The sequence below is a fragment of the Myotis nattereri genome, assembly GCF_964212035.1.
Source record: "Myotis nattereri genome assembly, chromosome: 4".
NCBI classification, from domain to species: Eukaryota; Metazoa; Chordata; class Mammalia; order Chiroptera; family Vespertilionidae; genus Myotis; species Myotis nattereri.
Genome location: NC_138079.1, coordinates 82,279,563 through 82,300,691, shown reverse-complemented (window position 1 = coordinate 82,300,691; position 21,129 = coordinate 82,279,563). Strand labels below are relative to the sequence as shown.

Here is a 21,129-nt window from a genome sequence, read left to right as displayed (position 1 = left end):
AGGGGGTGTCAAGGACGAGTACATCTGGAACAGGAGCAAGGATCTGCCTGGATGGCACTGCTGGCTGAGGCCAGACCCACACCCCCGATATTTCCAAGCATGGGGCCCTGTGTGCTCAAGGAAGTCCTCTGCCCGGCTTCCTGGACTCTCAGATTCACACTTGATCTGCAAGAGCGCTGTGACCAAGTGCCCAGTCTATCGGGTGCTTCACATGGAGCAGGCTCGCCTTTGCACCCTCCTGCAGGGAGGAGAGCCCATGATAGGCAATGTTCCCCATCTTCTGTCTCTCTCCAGATCATCTTCCCCACTGGGTAGTTTCAACACTAGTTTCCTTCCTTTCCCAGGTTCTATGACCTACTTACTCTATAGCTTCTGATTACTGCTTCATTCTCTACTTACTTGATGTGTCATTTGGGCAATTATCCTACTTACCAACCCCAGGCCTTCCCCATCTCTCTCCCTCATTGTAGATCCCCTTGGCTTAACACACTGGCAAGCATGAGGTAGCAGACAATCCTGCCAGGGAAAGGTCACCATGCAACCAGCCCCATTCTGTCAGCTCCCTCTGAAAATCCTCTGGTAACTGGCTGGCTGGCTCTGAATCCTTTTAGGATTGGCAGCTTCTGTCTCCGAGCAGAATTCGTCCCATCCAATGTTAAGGCAGCAGTTTACTTATGCATCTTAAAAACGAAGAAGGGTGTATCCATAGCCTAAGACCCCGGGTTTTAGGCAAGACCTGGTCTTCTAGACAAATTACAGTACTGACCACTTTGGCACTGTTTGATCATTTTCAGAGAGAGGAGTGTACAGAGAGGACAGATGTTTAAGGGGTACAAACTAGAGTTTCTCTACAACAACAAAGGAAATGCGATAGTTCCATGCTTCAGAAAATATGGACACATTCCTAGAGCTTAAGTGGATTAAATGAACCCCAGGATATAAACGTAGGCTTTTAACTGGAACCCCAGACCCCCAAACCACTTTGGTCAGTTATCAATGCTACTTTTCATTGCCAGGTTGAAATATTTATTTGAAAAATTGGAAACACAGATGCAATGTATTATACAAAGAAAGGTCTTAATACCATAATAAAAGTATTATTGGAAGGGAACACAAGCCAGTGGCTACCTGCCCTGGGAAGGTAGGCACTCGGTGAAAAATGAAATTCATTTACAGGAACTATTCTAATGGAAACGTGGGGGAAAGGTTAAACACAGAAAAGAAAAACAACCCCAACTCCATCCCTGCAAAGCTAAGTGTGAAAGAGTTGTAAGTTCGAGAAAACTGTGTTATCACCAACATTACCTGAACCCCTCAGTTTGTCCCTATGAAAAATCAGCTTAATTCAGGGCCTTCAAACCTGAGGTAGTTGAGGGTCACTTGAAAGACACGTCTGAAAATGATCTACTCTCAGAATCGGACCCACTAGCATCTAAGCAATTGTTTCATGTTGCTTTGGCTCCTGGGGTAGAAAGGCTGGGCCACCACTGTGGGTTGCTGATCCCATATTTGGTCTGGACCCGGGAGACAAAGGACTTGAACAGCAGACAGCTCGCCAGTTTGCTGTGTCGGTGGCAGGCAGGCCTGTGGTGGTGTTCTATGCTACAGGCAGTGCAGTCTCTGGAGGATGGAGAATGGCAGAGAGAGAGGGCAAAGCCAATTTGATTGGAAGGCCAGTGCCAGGATTAAAGGCTTTTGTTGGCAGGAGGGATTTCCAGAGACTTTGAAAGGTGGAGAAGGTAGCAAGAACTTTAGTTATTAAAGACCAGGGTAAGTGGAGCCAGAGGACCCCTCTGGAGCAGCGATTTTCAACCTTTCATCTCATGGCATACATAAACTACTAAAATTCTACAGCACTCCAAAAAGACAATTTTTGCTGATCTGGCCAAAAAAAGGTATAATTTTGATTTACTAAAAAATTAATAGCAATTACCTACTTTTAAAAAAATCAGGTATCTATACTTACTTGTATATAAGGACTTCTGGTGCCAAGAATTAACCAATCGGATGCAACCTTATTATGCAACGTGACCAATAAGTTGCAACTCTATTATATGACCTATGTATTTATGGTTCAAGACAGGGCATTCACACTGGATGGCTATTTTCTTTTTCTTTTTTTTAATTTTCATTTTTTTATTTGACAATCTAAGGGAAAAGAGGTCAGTGCCCCTGACTAAATAGTCAGGTATTGCATGTTTTAAAATTATGCACACTGGTTGAAAATCACTGCTCTAGACTAAGAAGTGAGTATGTCCTGGGTACAAATTCAGAACCAGCTCCTCTTAGCGAGGCCAAAGTGTTACCAACCTGACTAAACAACATGCACTTGTGACTCCCTGGGACCTGGTGTCTGACTCAGCAGCTCAAACACTTCCAAGAAAGGATGCCCTGGACAATGTTTGGTTCTTCCAGCCACAGGGCTGGGGACTCATATTTAGGTGCGATCCTAAGGATCAATCTCAATTATAGTCCAATTTAAACTCCTTGATCAGATATAAATACTAGTAATGCCACAAATAGTTCTTTTTCACTTTTTCCTTGTTTATATACACACTCTTATTCTAATGGTATTAGAGCACCGTATTACTAGATTGCATAACAGATTCGGCCGCATTTTAACCTCTTGTCAGTCCTAAGCCATTATTTTGCTGTTGTCCTCTCTTGTCATGACCCATTTACACTGACCCATGAGACTCCAGACACTAAATGATGCTCAGTGACTAAAAGGCTGTGAGGTTCATTTTTAGCCTTAGGATATGATTTCCATTTTCATCAGGTATTTCACACCAAGTACCACACACTCATTTTTAGAAGTAGCGAGATAGGCCAATTTGATTTTGGCTGGAGAATGGACTAGCTTCTAATTTGAGCAATGATGAAGTAATTATCTGACAGGTATTGCCTCCTGTGAGACTGATTGAGACTGTGCTCCTGTTTAAGTGTGTTCTTAATGGTTTTATTACTGGCTAAGCCCATGAAGTTTTAAAAATTACTGTGGTACCCGCCCTGACCAATGTGGCTGTTGGTTGGAGCACTGTCTCATACACTGAAAGGTGGTGGGTTTGACTCCTGTTCAAGGTGTACACGAGAGGTGCCCAGTGTTTCTCTCTCTCTCTCTCTCTCTCTCTCTTCTTCTTCTCTCTAAAATCAATTAACAGATCCTCAGATGAGGATTAAAAACAACAAAAAATTACTGTGGCTTCTTTTTAGAGGGAGTGTTTTTCAAAGAGTCCTAATCTGGTCCAATATGCTAGATTTTCCCCTCCACTGGTGATTTGGAGCACAACTGTTTGGCCGAGATTCTGGAAATGAAGACCAGCCACCTTTGGAAATATTGACCCACATTGAGAACACACTGATTGGCTTAATTGGCACAAGTGGGCCAGGGACGCCACACACCACTCCTTCTGAGCCTTGGATGGAAAAGCATTAAACACAAGCGCTCAATTTTTACTGCTGAGCCCTCTTTTTAGCCCAGGGTGGAGATCACACATCTGAATCTCATAATTTGAGCTCAAGGGAGACAGTATTTTGGATGCCCTACTTAGAAATGCACAGAGATGGAGTCTGGGGTGTATATAGGAGGAGGGAGGTTGATTCACAGTGATCAAACAGGAGTCTCACAACCTGTCCTGTAGCCACACTTACAATGTTCCTTTGGGACAGGCCCTAGAAGTGCTTGTTGGCTCCTGCCCAGGAGTTGCTCTGGATAAGGACGACACAGTCCAAGATCAAAGGCCACTTAGATGCTGGAGTCCCGCTGGAGGCGGAGAAGTGCCATCTGGCTGCCCATCTCTCCGAGGCTATCAGTGTGCCCTCATCCTGTCCACAGGGTCTCGAGGGCCCGGGACATGTGTCGGGAAGGGGTCAGAGCCAGGTCCCCCTTTTTTGTTTTCCCTGCCCTGGATGCTCTGAGGAACCTTGCTTGCTTTGTGATCCAAGCTGGTTACAGATGGGGACGGCATCTTGGCCTTGTTTCCGATTCTTGAAGACTGATGTATAGGGCAGCAATACAAGCCTTGCCATAGTCACACCTGAAATCCTGATTGCACCAAGCGTCTTTCTGTTGGCTGCTGCTGCTGCTGCTGCTGCTGCTGCTGCTGCTTAACGGAGGTTAGTAATAAATATTAAAGGTACCAAACCAAGCACGGGGTTCTTTCCTACTGGGAGCAAGTTTGCCTGATTTTCTGGGTCTGTCAATTAGGTAGAACATGGAACTATCTTTTTCAGATTCAAGAGGATACCAAGGCAGGCAGATATTTGGAGAAAAGAATTGAAAACCTCTCACAAGCTCCCTCTTAGGGCCCTGCCTGGATCTGAAGGGCGGGGCCAAGGAAAATTCATTCTGGAAAAAGAGGTGTGGCTTTCTCACCAGTTCCTTTCGAGCATGCGATAAGGTTTTCCAGCCTGCTCACAAGGAGTTCCCAAGGAAGGTGTCTTCTGAAGACCTGGGCCGTGCACCCTCCTTTCTCTCTTTCTGTGGCCCTCTCACTTATGAAGGTGGCAGAGGCTTTCAACTGGGCTCCAGCTTTAGGAGGGAAAGGCACTCCCTCCACTTCGGCCTTTGGAGGAAAGCTGTGGCTCAGCAGCTCCGCCCGACCTTGGGAAGTGGCCTGGAGTCCCACACTAGCAGGACCCAAGCACGGAGGCTGATGGGGAGCACCAAGATAAAGCCTGAGCAGCACCATCGCTGTTGACTGCTGTGGTCAGGGGCTCCTAGGAGCTCAGAGCTTCAGAGCTATTCCCTTTGGGAGAGTTGGCTATATGAGTGAAACTTGAAAACAGAAACCCCCAATCCCCAACCAACCACCGGAAGGAGCAGTGGGAATCCACGGAACTGCCAAAAGAGGGGAAGCATTGCCTCGGCATTCTCAGCCGGGACACGCCTGCTGTTCTTCTGACCCTGTGCACAGACTCAGGGTCGTGTCCTGGTTTGGAATCCACCAGCTCTCTGATGCTCACAAGTTTGTGCAGGTGATGAAACGGAAAAGACTGAGAAGAAAACAGAAGAGAAAAAGCGTAAGATCTTCTTCCCTCTCCAGGCTCTCAGCCATAACCACCACAGCCCCTCGGACAAGGACACTGATTGTTTGGGGCTAAAATAGCAGGCGGGACTGGGAGGGAGGTCCTCTCTGTGGGGGTGGCCCCGTTCCCCGTCCTCTCTGGACACCAGGGAGGCGGGGAAGAACACAGATCACGGGTTCCAACACAAAGGGTGTCACTGTGGAGGAGTCTTTGGAAGGCCATGCAGGTCCTCAGCACAGGACAATGGGAGTGGTGTGGCTGCCACTGTGACTCCAAGGGTTTAGCCTGTGGCTGGGGAATAACATACACACATAAACAGGCAACAAAGATTTACACTGTGACGTGTGGGGCATCAGGGTGGCTCTATTCCTTCTCGGTTACCACTTCTTGCAGTGCAGGCGGAGATGCTTCTGTTTCTAAAAGAGAGTAACAGCCATTCATGTTTCACAGCCCTTCATGCACCTATTGTTAGCCAAACTGCCACCATATTGGGCTCTAAAATACATCATCATCATAACAACCTCGTCCCTACGTGAAGGGTCCAGGAATGACTGGGATATACTACAGCCAGCCACGTCTGACAAGAATCGGCAAGCTTGGTGGTGAACAAGTGGCCACCTTGGGCATGCGGAAAAGCAGCACTCACAGAGTCTGAGCAACGACGTGTCTGGGCTAGTGGCCGAACAGTATTCAGTCCACGCCATTTCTAGCTCCTGACCCTGCCTATCTTTTGGCCATTGCTGCCCATCACTGGCTCTAGACAGTCAGAACCTGGTAATTCACTTGCCCTCTATGCTGGATCTTCACTGATCACTATTCATTCATTCACTATTCAACTCTAGGCTGGCCAGAGACTAGACTCCTGTGGGGTAAACCAGGCTAACTGGGCCTGGAAGGAAATGGTGAGTGACGGTCCACTCACGGTCAACGTTAAGGTCTTGAAAGGTGACAACAAAAGCTTTCAATTCACAATTCGGGCTTTTAGATTGTTTCCAACTGAAAACATGCTCTGTGGGTACAGAGGAGGAGGAAGTCACTGACCCATGGGCTCCTCATTCTGTTACAGTCGAGGGGAAGGCCCTCATCACACAGTACCCCCTTCACTGCAGGCTGGTGCCGGTCCTCCAAGAGGCTTACCTTCTTCCCAGCCCTCAGCAACACCAGCAAGCTCGTAGTGCTTTTTTCGAAGCTCCCCCAGTTTTTGACGCTCCTTCTGCAGTTCATTTTCTAGCTCTAGCACCCTAACCTGTGGGGAAAGTGGAATTTTCTTTTGAGCAGTGATCTGAGAATTGTCTTATTTTGACTTAATCCCTTTTCTCCATCTTCCAGTTTTCTTCCGTATTATTCGATAGCTTACCCAGGTCTCAATTCCAACCCTGTCTCTGTTCTAATTTCCCCACCCTCTCAATTATCCATCTATTCCATCGATCTTCTCCCCGGGACCCTCTACTAGAAATGTATGGTGCTTTAGAGTCCAAATGCCTGAATGGGAGTGGGACTTAAACTTAAGTTCCTCTGATAAATCGCTATCGAAAAACAACTCTAATGTCTGGCATATCTGTATTGTCTTCCAATCTAGTCATAACCCTTCAATCCCGGTTCCTTGGAAGTTCAGTCAGGAACCAATTATGATAGTTCTGGCATCTTGGAGGGATTGGTACAACTTAGAGTTATTATTGTACAGGCACAATCTCACTAAAGGAGAGGTTGGCTCTGGCTCTTCTTGTGCCTCATTAATTTTAGTTATTTTATTTATTAATTCAAGAGATATTTGCTGAGCACCCATCATATAACCCAGGCCCGGCTGTAGGTGCTGGAGACCTCCACTGTTTCTCTCAGCATCACTTACATTAATTCTTGGGCTGAATGGTACATCTGAGTTCATTTCCTCCCAAGTCTCTCGCTCACTGGCTTCGCATCATGGGAATATTTGGGGTTGACATCATATGCAGTAGAGACCGGCTAACCTTAGAAATGGAGTTCCTACCTGGGAATCCATCTCCTGGCGTTTGATCTGGGTCAGCGTCATGCCTGAGAAGTCCATGTTGTCTGCAAGGGTGGAAATGAGAAGTTCTTGTCAGATAGTAGCCCTGGCTGACTCTCGCCGGGGAGGTGGCCAATGCCAATGTTCTGCTGAAATGTTTGGTTTGCCATTTATCAACACGCGTGTGCACATGGTAAGGGATGGAGACAGTGACAGGGTAACCAGAATCAGAACTCGCACTCCTCCACCCCCCAGACAACCAGGCCTGGAGAGGCATTTCTTTGAATTCAGAGAAATGACTAAATGGGAAATCTACCTAAAGGTGTGTCACTATAGTGCAGTAAACAGCACGCTCATGTGGTGACCCTTCTTATGAGAAAATAAGTATTTATGTAAAAGATGAAAAGTAAGAGAATTTAGAAACAGAACTGTGAGAAATTGGGCTCATGGAGAAGACTGTAAAGAACAGCTATATCGGATGGGTAAAAAAAGTATTGCTTCTGAAAGGCTACCTGTTTCCTCAATCTGCGATTTGCCAGAAATGGTTGAGGCCACGACCGCGGCGGTGGCCTGGTTCACCCCGCGAGAGGCTTGCTGCAGCTGGGCCAGGTTTGGGCTGTCCTTACCAGCTTTCACCTGCCAGAACCAAGCATATTTAGGTTCACATAACATAGAGTGGTGGTCAAAAGTTGGGTTGATGGTTCTTGACAAATATATCTGATCCACTGCGGTTACCAACCAACTTCTCAGAAATCATTGCCTGTGGGGTCAACTCCTGGCATATCTTTAATATAAAAGGTGCTTTCTGACTTATTTGCTTGGTGATCTCAAACTCTAGCTTTCAGGGATTTTAATGAAATGCTCCATTTGTGAAAATCAATATGGGATAGCAATAAATAAGGATGGTTAAAGAACACTCCCCGGGGTACTACAGAACTCACAGAAGGATAAGCTTTGCATTAGGATTAGCTGGGGCAATGGTTCAAATCTGGAGTCTTGAGGAGAGGCAGACAATGACCGAGGAAGCTCTGGGCCGCACCGGGCAAGCATCTGACTGCTCTGACTCATTCCTTATTTGAGTGCTCCTGGAATGCTGTAATTGCCTATCAGCGGTCGGCACAGTTGGGACCCTCAAAGGCCACTTGTAACAAAGGTGAGGAGAGCCAAGAGGAGCATGTGTGGTGAGCTGGGTGGAAGGGCTCCTTGCTGACAGATGAAAGGCTTTGAGAGGGAGGGGTAGGGGGACCCTTGAGAGTCAGAATTTTAATTTGGGACCCAACCCTCCTGGACCCTGGAGAAATCATCTGTTCTTGAATCCAGCTTCAGAGTCCAAGTATCTCTACCCTAGCCAGGCCTCACAGTGTCCCAGGGAGTCCTACACCAGTCCTACCTTGGAGGCAGCCACAAGCTGGGCTGTGCTAGCAGCAATTTCATGGGAACACACCATCAGCTCCTCGAACTTCCCTTTGCCTTGGACCACCAGATCGGCTGCATCACTGACAGTCAGCAAAGGACAACATGGATTATGTCACTGTGGCAGTCACAGCTGCAACCCCTTATGATCCCACCTCTAGACCAACCCCTCACCCTGTCAGCCAGGGAGCACAGCCTGCCTGTGCTGCCCCAGGAGACAGTCTCCCTTTTAAACTTTAGTCCAACTGACTTCCTTATCAACAGTGTATTTCTAGTGGGGATATCTCGCCCCCCTCACTTAGTTTTTCTCTGGAGTGACCAATGAAATGGGGGTGGGTGAGGAGCCTTGGGACCCAAAGACACTTACACCATGACAGTGGCTCCCCAGCCCACAGCTTTGGAGGCTGAGATGAGTCCTTCTGTCCATCGAGAATTCTTGGCATAAAACTCTTTAGGAGATGCTGTGCCCTAGGGAAGTGAGAAATAATAATAGCTACCTTTTATTGCGTGCCTCCTGTGTGTCAGGTGCTTTTATATATATTACCTCATATAAATTTTCACAGCCACTCTGAGAGGCAAGCATTATTATTCCCATTTTACAGATAAGAAAAATAAAGTTTTGAGAGGCAAAAATACTTTTCCCAAGGTCATGCAGGAAATAAATGAAAGTAAAAAAGTAAATCCTGGGCTCTTCTGACTCCAAAACCCATGGCATTTTTATTATACTTCCAAATTGTATGTGTGTGTGTGTGTGTATAAATATATATATATATTTATACACACACACACACACACACACATATTTATGAATAACAATTTCAGAGGAGTCTAGCTGCTCTCCATGATTTGCCAAAAGAAGAGGGTATACAGTGAATAATTTTAAAAAACTATTTCTACTTGGATTTAAAAAATGTATTAATGCTTTGAAAGTACCTGATAGTCTGAGAATCTACAGATACTCCTTGCTCAGTCCTTCGTTCTAATTTTGGGGACCAAAAACAACATCTCTCAGACTGATGAAAAGCACCACCAAAACAGATATGGCTTCGTTCCTTATATGATTGCTTTCAGGCTCATAAACCCTCCCTGGACCTTTGTCTCTTGAGTTGCAGCTACTTTAGGGATGTGAGAAAAAAACAAGATGGCAATAATGCCAGCAAAGGAGTGAGGAAATCCAAGTGACAATGTCAAGACAAGACTGAGGGCGAGTCTGTGAAGCACTGCAAGTTGACTGCTGTTGGAAAGAGACACGGCAGAGCCCACTGTGAAAGTCAGCAGCAGGTTCATTCTTCCGATTTGCCTAGTTTTCAAAACCTCTCACTTCCTCCTCCAAGGGCCCAGACTTGCAATGCACACTTGGTTTCCCCAGCAGGCTCCAATGATGTCGCCTGGGTTAATAAGCCCGGAGCTGGAAGCTGTGCCTGGCTGCTCTCTGGGGACCTGGCAGAGTTCCAGCTTCTTCCCATGGCATCTGCTGACATCCCCAGGGACGGCAGCTGCGCCCTCAGATGGACACACAGGGCGAGAAGGCAACATACATAGATCTCACTGAATGTGGATGAGTGTTTCGTGTCGACTTAGCCTCTCAGTGAGCTGGGAATCTGTAACTAATGACTGACTAATGTCTGTTCTCCCTGTTCCCGGGCCCTCACCCACGCTTACCCGGCCACTTTCCACTATCTCTCTCTGGAGGTCCTTTGAGGCCACAATCAGGACCTGAATAGCTTGCATTAGGCTGGTACATGAACCAAGAATCCTGGGGAAAAAAAAGGTGAGGATACAGAACTAATACCAATGAGGAAAACTGTTCTCGTTCTCATTCCTAAACACAGGCATCCTTGGAATGGGAAGTAGGGCAGGCCATGCTCTCCGGATGAGCCCCAAAGGAAAGGCAGGTGAGTGAGGAGCCGGGACTGTGGGTCTGCTTCAGAAGGAATAGCTAAGTGAGGACTCCTGGGGGTTTCTTTCCCCCTGTAATGCAACAGTGATACTATCTCCATCATTAATACTGTTATTGACAATTACATATTAGTGGACTCAACCTTTCCCTGTGGCTGCTAGTGTTCCATTCTAATTAGTATAAACCAGTGCAGGCAAGACTGACCCCGATCACCTACGCACCACCATGCTGTTCAGACCGACCTTTCGTTCACCTCTAATTTGACTCCCGTGTCTCCTTCTCGGGATTTGCTGAGCATCTCCTGTTAAAGAGAAGCAGGTTTTTTAACGCGTCACAGGTACTGAGAACCTACTGGTGCCCCACTACACTTTGGGTCCAATATCCAAATCTAGAAGAGCCCATCCACATCCTTGTGAGAATCAGGAAAAGAATCTACGAGTACACTTGTGATCTACTCAGTGCGGGCAGCTGCAGCCGGCTGCCTCTGTCAGTGTCTTGACATTCTGGAACCCAGGCTGGTGTGCACAGAACTCTGAGAGCTGTGGCACCTGCTGGGAGGGGCAGCTGCTACCAGGTCCTACAGGCAGGTACTCTCTCCAAGGTGGGCCATGTGTGACCTTTGCAATGGGGCCCACTCAGCTTTTCCGAGACAAGCACTGTCATTGGTTTTGAAATCAGAATCTTAGCGAGGTTAACGTAACTTACTGGAAGTCATGCAGTTAGTAAGTGGTCAATCAATCTGGAACTTGAATGCAAGATAGCCTGATACCAAAGTATGTTGATCCTTGAGGAAATTGCTCACCTTCTAGTGGTGAGGACTTTCTCATTTTCTACCCCTGAGAGATCCTCGTATATTCTGGTTTTGGTTTATTTTTATAGGAGCCTCTAAAGCCTTAATGAACAACTAAGATATATCAATAGGAAATGTTGCCAAAGGGAAGCTGCAAGAGCATCACTTTAGATCTTGAGACACTTCCATACCTCTATTGTTTTGTTAATCCTCACCCAAGGATATTTTTTTCCATTGATTTTTAGACAGTGGAAGAGAGGGAGAGAGAAAGAGAGAAAGAAAGAGAGAGAGAGAGAGAGAGAGAGAGAGAGAGAGAGAGAGAGAGAGAGAGACATCAATTGGTTGCCTCTTGCACACACCCTGACCAGGGCCAGGATTGAATCTGCAACCCAGGTGCATGACCTTGACCAAGAATCAAACCCACAATCCTTTGTTGCACAGACTGATGCTCTATCACTGAGAACATTGGCCAGGGCTCCATACCTCTATTCTGGCTGTAGCAGTTTCAATGGCAGCTGAAGTGGCAGCCATCTCCTTGTCCACCAGGTCTCCTAGCTCCTCTTGTTTGATGTCCAGGCCTCTGGGCAGGAGCTCCTGTGAACACATCACAAGGGCTGAAATGACCTTTTAACCTCTTCTCTTTTCTCCAGTGGCAGACCTGTAATCCCCACATGATGGCAGAAGATAGGAGGGCCCCACCACATAGCACATTTCTGCAAGCCATGGAGGGGCATCCCTTACAGGCCTTGCTTGGAACTCTCTACCATGTGAACTCTGGAACCTCATGTTCCACCTCCTCTAGCTTCACTCAGAACCCATCTCCTTCCAGAAGGCCAACCCTGCTTAACCCCACAAGGCCATTCAGTTGCATCTACTTGGACCCTAACCCCACAGCTGCACAGCTGATCGTGTTTGCTGCTTGGGATGTGTTTTAAAAACCTCTTGAAATGTAGATAATGTCTTCCAACCATACAGCCTGCCCCTTATTTAACTTTGCTCCCACAGCAATCATATGAGGCAGTTACTACTGTGTGTGAAATTCATCCTATAAACTAGTAATTCGATTCCTACGTATATAAACTCTAGAGAAATTATTGCACTCATTCATTAGGAGATGTGTATAGGAATGATCACAGTGACACATTCATAATAGCCCCAAACTGGAAATAACCCTGATGTGCATCCACAAGAGAACAGATATAATAGAAATTAAGCAATATGCACACAATGGAGCACAACAGAGGAGTGAAAATGAACATATCCAAATGGATAAACCTCATACACAAGAATGTTGGGAAAAGCATAGAATTAACAATATGTTGCTGGGGGTGGGGAGAACATAGTCTTTCTGTTATCTTCTGGAACTCTGATTAAATAGTCTAATAGCCATTACATTCCAACTTATGAAATCTGTGCCATATTTAGATAATTCCTCCAGTTCACTAATTCTTTCTTCAGCTTTAACTTGCTGATGCATCTATATATTTTAAAGTTATTACTTTCAAAGATTATATTTTTCACTTCTAGAAGTTCTATGGTTCTTTTTCAAATATATCTGCTTACATTTGAAACTATCTTATTCCTTTGTCTTGCTTTTAATAACTTTTAAAAGGTTCTTTAGCCCTAGCTGGTTTGGCTCAATGGATAGAGCGTCGGCCTGTGGACTGAAGGGTCCCAGGTTCCATTCCAGTCAAGGGCACATGCCCAGGTTGCAGGCTCAACGTAGAGGAGGCAGCCAATCAATGATTCTCTCTCATCATTGATGTTTCTATTTCTCCCTCTCCCTTCCTCTCTGAAATCAATAAAAAAAATTTTAAAAAAAGGTTCTTTCTTTAACATGTCACAATAAACATAGTTACTGCAAACTTTTTTCCCCCCCAAATTTTATTCAGCATTTTCCATGTCCTGGGAAGATTCTCTACAACTGGTAAGCCCTAGTGCCAGGAAGGAAAACTGCCCATGATCTTTCTATCACACTTTGCTTTGCTTTCAGTAATTTAATTTTTATCTCTTCATGGTGTCCTACATACTTTGCCCCATATATTGACTTCTCAATTCTACACCATACGGGGTAAGATGCTTTATCTTCAACAAAAGGCAGACTGTGCTAATGTTGCCTGGGCTGACATACCAATTTAATACCAAATGTCATCATGATCACGTCACCCTATTGAAATAGAGGTTAGCAACTCACCATTCTCCATAGTCTTCCTTTATCCAGACATTCAAGGGTCTCCACTTCATTGCTTATTTCTCCCCAATATGAACATTCCTCCCCCATCCGATCCATCTTTTTATCTGGTTTGTTTGCTCGATCTCTCTCTCTCTCTCTCCATATTCAATTAAGTAAACACTTGTGGGGTGTTAACCACCTGCCAGATATTATGCCAGGGACCAGGGATATGATATGAAGAAGGTATGGGCTCTACTTCTGAGAACTCATTGTGGGGAAGTAGGTAAGTGGCACATCACAGTGCTAGCCACCAACTGTAAGGTGAAGGGAGAGTGCAAGAGGGGCCCAGAAAGGTGGATAAAGCCCAGACTCTGGAGGTCCTTGTGTGTCACATTAAATATGATTTTTGGTATCAAACTAGAGGAATCCTGGTCAGATCTCTGTTTTTGGAAGAGAGCAGAGAAAAAAGAGGCCCGAGGCAGAGAGAGTAATCAGAAGGCTGTTTAAAGCACTCAAATGAGAAAATGAGGATCTTCACTCTGGCCCTGATGTCTTTCTTTCCTGAACTTATCACCACACATTTTAGAAATTAATTAAATGCTGCCTTGTACTGTAATCTCAAAATAGAACTCTATTTCACTTCTCATCGCACTGTATAGAAATTGCAGCTTTCTTTATTTTCCTTTCCTCTAGAGACCATGTCTTATTTGTTCCTATACAACCACACCTAGCACAAATCCCAGTATATAGGACATATTCACTATATCTTTTTTTTTAATATATTTTATTGATTTTTTACAGAGAAGAAGGAAGAGAGATAGAGAGTTAGAAACATCGATGAGAGAGAAACATCGATCAGCCGCCTCCTGCACATCTCCTACCGGGGATATGCCCGCAACCCAGGTACATGCCCCTGACCGGAATCGAACCCAGGACCTTTCAGTCTGCAGGCTGACGCTCTATCCACTGAGCCAAACCGGTTTCGGCTATTCACTATATCTTTATTGAATGAATAAATATATCATTATCTCCATTTTATTTTTATTATTTTTTTAATGTATTTTATTGATTTTTTACAGAGAGGAAGGGAGAGCAATAGAGAGTTAGAAACATCGATGAGAGAGAAACATCGATCAGCTGCCTCTTGCACACCTCCTACTGGGGATGTGCCCACAACCAAGGTACATGCCCTTGACCGGAATCGAACCTGGGACCTTTCAGTCCACAGGTTGTCACTCTATCCACTGAGCCAAACTGGTTAGGGCCATTATCTCCATTTTAGGTGTTACCTGTCCAACCACATAAAAATCCTTGAAAATAGAGAAACCATGCTTATTCTTCTTTGATACTTCCTAATGATGACCACAGAGCAGATTCTTAATTAAAGCCAATGAATTAAATGTAACTGGAATGTCATTCAGGGAGGTCAAATTGTTCAGCGCTCTCACTTTCTAGAATCAAGTTTAAAGTGCGGAAAGAACTGGCTCACCGACTTCCTGGCAAATCACCAGCCCTCACACCCAAGAGCAACAATAACTCTCCCCAAAAGATAATACTGATAATACCTCGCCGATGGCCGCGATCTTGCTGAGGAAGCTCCTCAGGGCTGTGCTGTCGACATTCTCAAGGGTTCTTTCTTCCTCCAGGAAAGCCAGATAGAGGAGGGTTTCCTTGCCATACTGCTTACAGGCCTCGGTCAGTGCTGGAGATGCAAGGCAACAGAGACTTTTACAGGCCCTCTGCTCCCCCCGCTTCTCTGAATGGCCCCTCAGCTCTGGTACTCACCATCGGCAGGCTCTGGCAGGGCTCTGAGGCAGGTGGTGCCGCCGTGAACAATGGTGTCGCTGGTCAAGTGGGCAAGGAGGGTGACTGAGTGCAGAAGCCCACTGATATCTGCCAGGAGTTTAAAGGAAAGTTTCTCAGTCCTGCTTGAGGTATCGCTTTCTTTCTTTCTGTTTTTTTGTTTGTTAATCCTCACCTGAGGGTATTTTTTTCCATTGATTTTTAGAGAGAATGGAGAGGAGGGAGGGGGTAGGAAGGAGAGGGAACGAGAGACAGACCGACATCGACCAGTTGCCTCCCACATGAACCCCAACTGGGGCTGGGAGTTGAACCTGTAACCCAGGTATGTGACCTTTACTGGGAATTTAACCCAAGACCCTTTGGTGCACGGGCTGATGCTCTAACCACTTAGCCACTTTCATTTTTCCTCCCTCCCTGCTTTATGAGTTGTACACACTCCTTGCTTGGTGCATAGGAACCCATGTTTCCACATCCAAGCATTTTTGAGCCCTGCCCTGCCATCACTGGTGACAGACCCTATCCTTTGCCTTTGTTACCTTCTGGGCAGGCAATATACCGGCTCCAGCATTTTTCCAGTTGTTCAATACAGCTGGAAACGGACTTGACCGTGGAGAGAAGGTGATCTGTGAGAGGAAAGACAGGGCAAAGTGAAAGTGAGAGTTGTCCTAGCTTGCTTCATTCGTCCCTGTGAAGTCACTTGATGGATGAGCCTACCTAGTGAGTGGCCCCAGCCCTACAGGAGCTGCCCTGAGAAGAGGGAAGGGAGAAAGGCTTGTTGGTTACTCTGGTACGTGATTCTCTTATGGCAGCTTCAAAAGCTGTGTTTCTGAACCTGCCTGGTCTTTAGCCAAGAACCAGGGCCACCACATTGCCAGCCCAGATTCTGCGTCTCAATTCTCATTACTGCCCATTGTATCAAATCCAGGCTTTTCTGTTAAGTCGTTCAAGGCCCTTGGACTCTCATTAACCTTGAGCCCAGATCCTTGGCTCCCATCAGGCTAATCTGTGCGTGTGCTCCACACACAACAGTCATTCCCACTGCTGTGCCCCTGTGCACAGGTGTGTGGAGACTGTCACAGGAGTTACAGCACGGGCTCTTTGGTCACACGGCCGAGGTGTGGCTCGACCCCTAGGCTGTGATCTCGTGTTGTCTGTGCTTCCTCATCTGAAAACCGAAAACTGATAGCATCACCTCTGGCATCACTCTGAGGATTCGCTGGGCTAAGGCATACAAAGCGCGTAGAGCAGTGCAAGGCACACAGAAAGCACTCAGGAAATTATCAGCTGTTTTTATTATTATTCCCCACTTCTCTTCTCCATGGTTCATGTCTCTCTTCTTTCAAAAGCTAGCTCCTAACATCCCTGAATCTGCCCACATCGGCCCCACTTCCTGGCATTCCCTCAGCACATTAGTACTCAGTGTGCTCCTTCCTTTGTAACTGTTGTGTTTCCTTACAGATGGGTTCCCTGCTGAATAAGATATAACAGTCCTTGCTGCATACTTCGCCACACCGAGACCTTTCTACGTGATAATAAAAATCAGCTGTTAGCCGTTTCTTCTCATCTGCCTCGTGCTTCAATGGAAGCTCTCATTGCTTTGCCAATATGTCTTTTCTGCTTGAGAATGAGCTGTAATGAGATCTGCTCATCGCTATGACTTCAAATCCCATGGGCCTGGATGCTCTCCTACTGTGCACAGAGGCTCTCTCCTCTCACCCAGAGGGCTTCTCTCGCTCGGATGGCTGCTCTACTCGCAAGCCCTTACAGCGGTTCTCAACCTGTGGGTCGCGAACAATGAAAATACATCCTGCATATCAGATATTTACATTACGATTCATAACAGTAGCAAAATTACAGTTATGAAGTAGCAACGAAAAGAATTTTATGGTTGGGGGTCACCACAACATGAGGAGCTGTATTAAAGGGTCGCGGCATTCGGAAGGCTGAGAACCACTGCTTAGGATCTGGTACATGCCAAGTAGGCCTTGCTCATACCTGTGACTATGTGAGGACTTTTACTGTTTCTGTCCCTCCACACTTTGAAGCCTCCCTGTCTCGACTTGAAGCTCATGAGCAACCACCCCTTAATTCAGAGCACATTTTTCTCCTGAGACGCAGGGCTGTCTGCTCCTCCTCTACCGGCCTTTAGAATTGTTACCGAGGCTCAGCTCCCAGTAGATATTGCATTGGTGTGATCCATGACTAAAGCAGTAGTTATCACAGCTGGGGCTTTAGGCAGTACTGCTGCCCAGGCCCTGCACCAAAGAGCTTACTACTGAACTGGTCTTGCGGCCCAGGCAATTGTGACATGCAGCCAGGCTGAGAACCTGAGTTCAGTGTCACATGGGATTTAACGCCATCAGGATTCAACACCTGCAAGCCAGGAAGAGTACCTGCAGATCCGGCACAGCTGATGAGAGTGGGCTCCTCAAGCTGCCTCAGGGCCTCTTGTATCACCTGCTCTGCCGCCTTCCTTGATTCTGCCAGAAGCATTTTCCGTTGGTCCTTTGCGAGCTGGCACATAGATTCCTAGAAATGGTCCAGGGAGGTGAGAGTCTGCCACAGACCCCATAAGAGCCTTCAAGCAGCATCTGTCTGTGACACAGCTGGGACTCCTGGTGTTTTAACTCAAGTTGTTGCTTTCTTTGTCCAAAGTGTGTGCCACTGAGCACAGAAGGCTATGGGAACGGGTCACTGCAACCCATTCTCCAATCTTGGGGAGAGAGTGCTAGGTGCACCCCTTTTTCACACAATAAAGGAGAGCTGTGCTTTCCCTCGTCTGCTCTGTGGGTGACTCAGGGCATGCTGGCATCAGGGGCTACTCCTACAGATGCCTTCACAATCAGGCTGGGGACCCCAAACCGCTCCCACAGCCCCCAGCCTCCTGATATGCCGCTGAGGCCCAGGAGTGAAGTTGAACATGGTCAGCCAAGGGTGTCTGCTACTTGCCTGTGTGCTGGACAGTTTGAGCTGGGTGTTTTCCAGCTGTGCCTGAAGAGCAGAGAATTCCTCTTCTCGACGAGCCATGGCATTCACCAAACGGCCCCGCTCCTTCTCCAGTTCAGCAATCTGGGTCACCCATTTTCCTTCTGACTGCAATGGCGACCGAGTGGAAAGAGGGAGCTGCTGGGAGGAATGAAACTGTCCCTTCCCCAGAAGTCCAAACCCACCGCTAGGACACAAGGAACAGAAGGTGGTATCTCTTAACCTGCCAGTTTCGTTTCCCTGAGTACACACTGATCACAGATGGGACCAGGTTGGCCATATGCTGCATGGTGACAGGGGCTCCGTGACAGCCACATGGAAGCCAGAGGGGAAGGAATAAGGAAGGGGAAGAAAGAAGGTGGTGCTCACCTGGGCAGCCATTTCCAGGCTGCCTTGGACAACCTGGAGTTCCTGTTTGCTGGTGGCAAGTTCTTGCTTCAAGTTCTCTAGTACTTCCGTCTGTTCTTGAGTCTGAAAGAGAAGAAAAGCAGGAGCACCCTGATTTGGGTGGTGATTACAAGGGATAAACACATGTGTAAAAAAAAAAAAAAAAATCCCTGAGCTATAAATGAGATTTGTGTACTCTTTTGTATGCAAAATTACCTCAGCAAAAAGGGGGAGTGGGGAGGTGAGAACTCAGAGTGTACCAAAATTTTTTCTTCTGAGCAAGTGGAATGTCAAGGGGGGCATTTAAAGGACATTGTCTGAGTGCCATGGTTAAGCCCATAATACTCATTAAAGTAGAAGTGGATCTTTAATTCAGGCATCCCAACACTGGTACATTGCGAAATCTTGCCATCTAAAAATGATTCCCCTTCTTTGATTTCTAAGTGGTGTTTTTCAAAGAGTGGTTTGTAACCCATTAGTAAAATTCACAGCTAACATTAAAAAAATGAAATAGCAGCCGAAACCGGTTTGGCTCAGTGGATAGAGCGTCGGCCTGCGGACTGAAAGGTCCCAGGTTCGATTCCGGTCAAGGGCATGTACCTGGGTTGCGGGCATATCCTCAGTAGGAGATGTGCAGGAGGCAGCTGATCGATGTTTCTCTCTCATCGATGTTTCTAACTATCTATCTCTCTCCCTTCCTCTCTGTAAAAAAAATCAATAAAATATATTTAAAAAAAAATGAAATAGCAGAACAAATTATCCAAATGCAATCACATAGTAAGGATAAGTACTGCTTTGTGAAACTCTTGTTTTGATTAGATAGATGTATTTTTTTACTCTGGGTTACAGGAAGTGTGAAATCCCTCCCAATGGACCTGCCTGCCAACCCCACCCTGACCCACATGTAAACACTCGTTCCTCTCTCCGATATCCATGCGCTTTTACTCCAGATTCTCCTGAGGACTCTCCCCGGGAAGGCCTTTGCTGATGAACCTCATCCAGCTTGCGTCCATGCCTCACTTCTAACCCTTGTGCCTCGGTAGCCATGATCTATTCTATACCGCCTCTCGTAGCACCTCGCAGGGCTCCAACCCACAGAGCTAGCTACCGATGGAGCAGAAGACGACAAGGTCTTTGGTCAAGGCCTGCCTCCAACTCGGATGGCCCCCACGTATGTCTCCCTCCCACTCACTTTTCGCTGGGCCTGCTCGCTCACGCGCTGGAAGGAATCCTCTATCTCTTTTTTCTCTCGTTCCAAATCCACCTGGGCTTGTCTGGCCACAGACACCTGTTTGGTCACCTCTGCATTCTGTAAGGGGAGAACATTGTCTTGAAGTGGCTCATCACGGGCTTAAAGGACATCTTCCTTCTAGAACAAATGGCAGCATTCAGATCGTGAGTGGCCTAGAGTTGGACACAGAAATCACTGTCCTACTCAGAGGGAAGCCAGAAGAAAGCTGTCATCTGCAGATATCTACTCTTAAATATTAAAGAAATAATAAAAATGGGGGATAATGCAAGTGGGGCTAGCATCTAAGGTGGAGCTCAAGATATGCGAGGCAAGGGAGCCTGAAAGCTGAGGTTCCCAAGAAATGGTGGGGACCCACTGGAGACTAGTTGGGGCGCGGGACCCGGAGACGCCGCGAGGCCCCAGCTGTTCCTTGCCCTGTGGTGCGGGGCCCATGTGTGGTGAGCGGGGGGCTGCGGGTCCTACCTTCCGCAGCAGGTCAGCGTGGTTCTGCACCAGCTCACTGTACTTCTCCTTCAGCTTGCTGTACCGCTGCTCATTGGCCTGGGCTTTCCCTGTATGGTCAAGGATCACGGTGAGGACGCTACCCAGCTAGGACCCTCCACCGGCCCTCCAGGCGGCCAGAGTCCCCAGAAGACCCTCATTTCTCTTCACAAATGCAAACATCTCTTCTCCCTCAAAAATCCTAAACTCCTGGGGGAAGTCTTTTTTAAAAAGAATTCACCTGACTCAAATCACCAATTCATGCCTCCTGAGCATTTATTTACACACATGCATTTACTTAATTAGTGCTTTTGCTTTAAGTCATTTCTTGGGCTCTTTCTCTCCTACGGAGACCCACACTCCTGGGGTAGGCACCCCCGTCACCTTCTGTAGTCCCCAACGCTGTGTTCTCAGCAGTGCCTCACACAGGCGCTCCACCTGCGGGACTCCCGGCTGAACTTTGGTGGCAAGAGCTGGCCTTCCTGACAGCTCCTCTGGACAGATGCAAAGCGGGGTGGGGCTCTGCCACGCTGCCTCCTCCTCCATCCTGATCTCCCTGACCCACCCCTCACCCCACCCCCACCAGCTTCTCACTTTCTATCTCCGTCAGGCTCCGCTGCGCCTTCTCTGTGTCTTCCCGCTTCTTCTTGAGTTCATCCAGCTCCGCCCGCAGGAACTCGCTGTCATCGGCCGCCTGCTGCCGCAGGTGCTTCTGCTCTGCCAGCTCGGCCTCCAGCTCGCTGATGCGGCCCTTCAGCTGCAGGACAGCACGCTGGCTCTGTGGGAGGGACTTAGGTAACGCACCTGGTGGCCGCACTGCTGTGGGTCAGGTGTGCTGGGCGGAGAAGCAGGTCCTACCATGTGTCCAGCACGGACCAAATAAACACCTAGGTTTTCCCAACAAGCCCACTCCCAAGGCCTCCTGAGAGCTGAG

The 21,129-nt window shown here is 47.2% G+C and overlaps 1 protein-coding gene across 1 annotated transcript in view; it reads right to left on the bottom strand.

The window, feature by feature from the left end:
- Window positions 1–2,142: 2,142 nt before the first annotated feature.
- Window positions 2,143–21,129, bottom strand: part of HIP1 (huntingtin interacting protein 1) — a 133,622-nt gene continuing 114,635 nt past the window's right edge. The window contains exons 14-32 of the mRNA XM_081090432.1: window positions 20,790–20,973; window positions 20,178–20,266; window positions 19,656–19,772; window positions 18,446–18,547; window positions 18,041–18,184; window positions 17,485–17,620; window positions 15,628–15,714; window positions 15,074–15,181; window positions 14,854–14,990; window positions 11,599–11,709; window positions 10,568–10,626; window positions 10,088–10,181; window positions 8,793–8,893; window positions 8,403–8,508; window positions 7,525–7,648; window positions 7,016–7,077; window positions 6,166–6,274; window positions 5,363–5,444; window positions 2,143–4,995 (exon numbers count right to left, since the gene is read on the bottom strand). Of these exons, the coding sequence (XP_080946558.1) occupies window positions 5,392–5,444; window positions 6,166–6,274; window positions 7,016–7,077; window positions 7,525–7,648; window positions 8,403–8,508; window positions 8,793–8,893; window positions 10,088–10,181; window positions 10,568–10,626; window positions 11,599–11,709; window positions 14,854–14,990; window positions 15,074–15,181; window positions 15,628–15,714; window positions 17,485–17,620; window positions 18,041–18,184; window positions 18,446–18,547; window positions 19,656–19,772; window positions 20,178–20,266; window positions 20,790–20,973 (1,923 nt within the window). The 3' untranslated portion in view covers window positions 2,143–4,995; window positions 5,363–5,391. The remainder of the gene's footprint in view (window positions 4,996–5,362; window positions 5,445–6,165; window positions 6,275–7,015; window positions 7,078–7,524; window positions 7,649–8,402; window positions 8,509–8,792; window positions 8,894–10,087; window positions 10,182–10,567; window positions 10,627–11,598; window positions 11,710–14,853; window positions 14,991–15,073; window positions 15,182–15,627; window positions 15,715–17,484; window positions 17,621–18,040; window positions 18,185–18,445; window positions 18,548–19,655; window positions 19,773–20,177; window positions 20,267–20,789; window positions 20,974–21,129) is intronic.